Below are 5,215 nucleotides of genomic sequence, written 5' to 3' on the forward strand. Positions count from 1 at the left end.
CCACCACCACCACCACCATCATCATTAGGCAGAACATTAAATTACTGTCCCCCTCTTCAAAGAGAATTAATAGACCAAAGCAGGCAAAATTCTCTCCCTAGCAGCATTTCTAAGACAACCATTTCATCCAACATTATGAAAGGACTAGAAGCAATCTTCAAAGAAGACATCATAGAAGCTCGGAATAGCTTAAGATCAACGAAAAAGCAAGAGAACTCTGATTCTGTAAAACCTATGAAAAAAGATCTGCATGATGCCTTCTATTATGAACTGACACAGACATGTTTGACCAGACAGAAAAGATGGCAGGAAGAAAAGTTTAGCAAATTACCAAACAGCAAAAACCAAATTTTGGGTAATGTTGTGGATAAAACCAAAAAACATACAGAAGACTTACTGGATAAAAATGCAGCAGAAAAATTTAATAAACTATCTGCAAACAATTCCTTCAACTCAAATTCTTCAGAAAATCTTAAAATCAATGGAGATTTTAAAAATCACACATCTTTAAACCAACCCAAGCAGCCTAATTTGAAAAGCGAAACGCAGAAAGGAACTGACTCTGCAAGATCAACAAATGACTGGACTCCAATGCAAGATCTTGAAGATTCAGAAAATTCTGATACAGAGAGTTCTGTGAAAAATTCTCAAAGAAACAGCACAACTGGTTTTAAATGTAGTCTTATTCCTGAAAATATAAAATATCTAAATAACACAAAGGAATTTTATAGCAGAAACTGTCCCAAGCCAGAATATGATGTCACAAAGCATTCTTTCACTTGGAAGAATGAACAAAGCTTCATTAAGTCAAATTCAAATAAATCCAAAAATGGTAAAGAACCCAACCCTAAAACATGTGAAGTATCTGAAAATATTGGTTGGGATAAATCGAGTGCAATGAAAAGTAATTCAAAATATAAAAATGGAATAGACTTTGATTATTTGGAAAAGAAAACTGGTAGAATGTCAGAGCAACATCATTTAGGCAGAGTTAAGCATGAGGGAGAGAAAGAAAAAGAAAATGATAGTCAAAGAGGATGGAATGTTTGGAAAAAGCAGAAGAAATTTCCCAAAGAATCTACTGTAAATACGAATGAAAAGCAGCAACTTAAGGTGACAGAATCACAAATTAGCCAAAAGGAAGAAGATATGGAAAAAGAAAGACTGAATCAAATGGAAATAGAATCTGAATTCCTGAAGAAACGGTCAAATCAGAGATTGGTAATGGGTAATTGGAAGAATAAATTAACAAAAGTTACTAAACAGTCATTAGCAGGAATGTATGATTTGGAAGAGAATAGAAAGAACTACACTAATAATGATGAAAAAGAAGCTGGATTCAATGAAGACATTACAAAATGCAATAAGAACACAAGGAAAGAGAATGAGAAAGTAAATTCTAAGAATGAAGTGAACTTTGATAAAACAAGAGCTCAGCTTCAGGAAAACTCAACTTCACTGAACGGGAGTGCACAGAATCACACCCAATACAGTGAATCTGTAGTTTCTAATAATGAGGGACTAATAAATGATATTCTTTTGAAACCCCAAATTGAAAAACAAAATGCAAGCATTTATTTCCCAAATTCTTTAGCACCAAATTATGTCCCAAATCCATTTTTAGGTATATCATCCAACTATTTTGGTACCTCCTATCTCAATGAATATCTGAAGTTAGTTGGTATTGGGCAACCATTTCTACCAATGAACCTTACATATCATAATATTCCTGGATATTTAGGAACTAGTTACAACATGATGCCACAGGCAACCGATATATATGAAGGTCCAAATTTTGTGAATCCTTTGCCATTTTTACCTTCAGTCTTCAATAATTTCTCAGCTATGAGTGAGTCAAAATCCAAAGATGTACAGAACCCAGTCTACACAAGTGACAGTGATGATGCTGATTCATTGTACCAATCTCCAGGAACCTATACAGACCAAATGAGTAACTGGAGTTCAGACAATAGCAAGAGTATCCAAACAGAAGATCTAGACAATTCTGACAGTACGCAGTCTTCTGATGTTTACATGTTTCAAGCAAATAAAGAACGAGACGAGGGTTTTGAGTAAGTAGATTTCAATTGTTTTAGGAATGTTGGGTGGAGTGAGGTAGAAAGTATAGGTGGAAGTAAAAAGACAAAACAAAATTTCAGTAGGAGTCAGTCCAAATTAATTTCTTTAGTTATTATTTTTGGTGGGGGGGTGGGGGTTCGTTTCTTAGACTCAAGTCAACTCTGATGAAGTAAACTTAAAATCAGAAGAATTCAAGCCAGGATAATCCTATCTTTTTAGGGATTATCTAATATTACATTATCCAGTATGTCCTTTGTAGTTTTAGGGTGTCATTTAATGGAAATTTGTCTCCTATTTTTAGCAGTTTGAGCTACAACATACAAGGTCTTTCATTGGTCTGACTACCATCCAGAAATGGTTATAACTCAGAAAAGAAAAATGGAAAGCAGCTTCGTTTTATCCACTGGTTTCTTAAAATAAACTTTTTAATTGAATGACAAGAATATAATAATGATTAAACATTAATTATTTCTGCTTATTTTATCAAGATTCAAATTATATATTAATAGAATAAAGTCTTTCTTATTCTTTTTAAATGATGAAGATTTTCAATTGGTTTGATGCAGACAAAATCAATGTCTGTAAAAAGTTTACTTTCCAACCACACGGTTCTGGGCAAGTGTCTTCTGCTACATTCATTCATTTTTGTGGTTTTATTTATACTATCAACAATTGTAATGACTTCATTTTTATTATTTAAAAAAAAATTATGTAATTTAAAAGAGTAAAATATTCTTTTTGCTATTCAAATACAGTTTGAATATTTAGTGATTATACAAATAGAGATAATTAATGTTTAATCGCTAAGATATTCTTATCTTTAAACTAAGCGACACCTCTTTATATAAGATATTTAGAGGAGGAAGAGCAATGAGTGGGCTTCACCATTTTAAAACCTCTCCCACTGCTCAGGTTCTGAATTACATCACCAACTGGAATGAGACGACTGGGCACAGCTGTTTGGATACTGGAGATTTGACATGGCTAACTGGGAATTGAATCTGTTTTGGCAACAGTACTTTTTGGCACTAGAGGTAAACATACATGCACATGCATGCAGAAATATACAAAGACAATGCAAGAGAGAGAGAACGACAGAAACATTTAAACAAGAGAAACAAATAAAATCAATGTTGAACTAGCGGTGCCAAAATAGGTGGCACCACCTAAATAATTGAGCTAAAATGTTTAATTTTTATGAGTGCTGTGCTTTATAAGGTTAAATCGAACATTCCTCTGAAAAAGACTCCAGTCCATTGCAGAAGATGTTTAATACGTATCATCAATTTCAGTAGGGATCCAAGAATTAGACACAAAAATTATCTTCTGAATTTTTTTATACATTTATTTACCATTTTCAATGTTTTAATTATTTCATTTATATATGTATTGTTGTTTATTAAACTACTGAATTATTTTTATAATCTATTTCTTATATTTTTTATAATCTATTTCCTATATTTTTTATAATCTATTTCTTATATTTTTTACTTTACTGCAACAGTTCAGGAAATGCTTTCTCATCAGAATTTGAAACAATGACCTCTCAAATGAAGTACTCAAAACTGGAAGAACTAAGCTGAGCCATTGTCAATCATCAGTCATAAGTTTTCATTAATCACCATCTTCACTGATTGTTGCTGTTGTCACATTTAAAATCTTCACCTCTAAACTTTTAAATATGGCAATAACTGTTTTTTTAAATAATGCTATATATCACACAGTTGTATTTATAAATGTATATGTAAAATATAAATGTATCTTTATTCAACTTTTACAAGGAAAAGATTGATAATGAATTAAAAGTTTTAGTTGGTTCATCTTTGTCAGGAAAAAAAGAAATCAGGATTCATAAAGCTATTTCCTGAGTCTTGTGAGGATGGGGGTCAGTTATCTGGATTCTGTGGTATATATATTCCTCCTGGGATAGAATGCCAGTTCATTGCAGAAATACTCATTTTTGCCAATTGATTGTACAATGAAATGAAGTGTTTTGCTCAAGAACACAACACATCGCCAAGTTCAGGAATTGAAACCACAATCTCACAATCATGAATCCAACACCCTAACCACTCAGCCATGCACCATCACTTTGACAGTAATCCGTCAGTTTAATGCTAAATTGTTTTTATATAGAACCTGACATAAAACCAATATGTGTGGATGTGTGTCTTCATATGTGTCCTTGTGTGAAGTAAAGTGTGTGTGTGTGTATATGGTCATGTGTTTCAGTCTCCATTTGCGTATGTGTGCTTGTCTGTTCATATAACCTATGTACCTATCCGTCAGTATGTTGGTCTCTTTATTTTCATGTCCATATGCTTACATACGTGTGCATATACACATACATATATACATCCACCCACACACACACATACTTACATCTATCTACACAACAGCCCACTAACTAAAGAATCTTGCAAACCTAATCCAAAAACGAAATTATATATATATATATATATATATATATATGTATATATGTGTGTGTGTGTGTGTGTGTGTGTGTGTGTGTGTGTGTGTGTGTGTGTGTGTGTGTGTGTGTGTGTGTGTGTATAAAAGAAGAACACAAGTGGAGTTTGATACTCACAACAGCTGCTTCATCAACGTTTTATTGATGCATGTTTAGATTACATCATGATGGAAGTTCAACAATGGGGATAAGCTTGAAAACGGGAGTAGAATATAGATACACACACACACACACACACACACACACATCATCATCATCATCATTTAGCATCCATTGTCCAGGAAAGGCTGTACAGTTTGACCAGCACTGGTAAGCTGAGGAGCTGCACCAGACACTAGTCTGGTTTTGCATGGTTTCCATGGCTGGATGCCAACCACCCTGAGGGTGTAATGGGTGCTTTTATGTGTCACCAGCACGGGTGTCAGTTGTGTGACACCCAGTATCTACCGTGACTACAGTTTCACTTGGCTTGATGAGTCTTCTACTCAAGAATGGCATATTGCCAAAGGTCTTGGTCATTTGTCATTGCATCCATGAGGCCCAACACTCAAAAGGTACTTTTTACATGCCACCAGCATGAGTACAAGTAATGCAAGACCAGCATTGGCTTCTGTGAGGCCCAATAATCAAAAGGTACTTTTTACATGCCAATTACATTACACTGGC

The 5,215-nt window shown here is 34.0% G+C and overlaps 1 protein-coding gene across 1 annotated transcript; it reads left to right on the plus strand.

The window, feature by feature from the left end:
- Positions 1-6: 6 nt before the first annotated feature.
- On the plus strand, positions 7-4,587 carry LOC106881281 (uncharacterized). The gene is made up of 2 exons (XM_014931612.2): positions 7-2,072; positions 3,584-4,587. Exons 1-2 carry the CDS (start codon positions 136-138, stop codon positions 3,660-3,662), a joined length of 2,016 nt encoding a protein of 671 aa, XP_014787098.1. The 5' UTR covers positions 7-135; the 3' UTR covers positions 3,663-4,587.
- Positions 4,588-5,215: the final 628 nt, after the last annotated feature.

The sequence above is a fragment of the Octopus bimaculoides genome, chromosome 24 (assembly GCF_001194135.2).
Source record: "Octopus bimaculoides isolate UCB-OBI-ISO-001 chromosome 24, ASM119413v2, whole genome shotgun sequence".
Taxonomy (NCBI): domain Eukaryota; kingdom Metazoa; phylum Mollusca; class Cephalopoda; order Octopoda; family Octopodidae; genus Octopus; species Octopus bimaculoides.

What these genes read in the sequence shown, in the direction of transcription:
- LOC106881281 (XM_014931612.2), top strand. Translation starts at nt 136, where the DNA reads ATGAAAGGACTAGAAGCAATCTTCAAAGAAGACATCATAGAAGCTCGG. An exon ending in GAACGAGACGAGGGTTTTGA is followed by an intron (nt 2,073 to 3,583) that starts GTAAGTAGATTT and finishes TTACTGCAACAG; the next exon opens with TTCAGGAAATGCTTTCTCAT.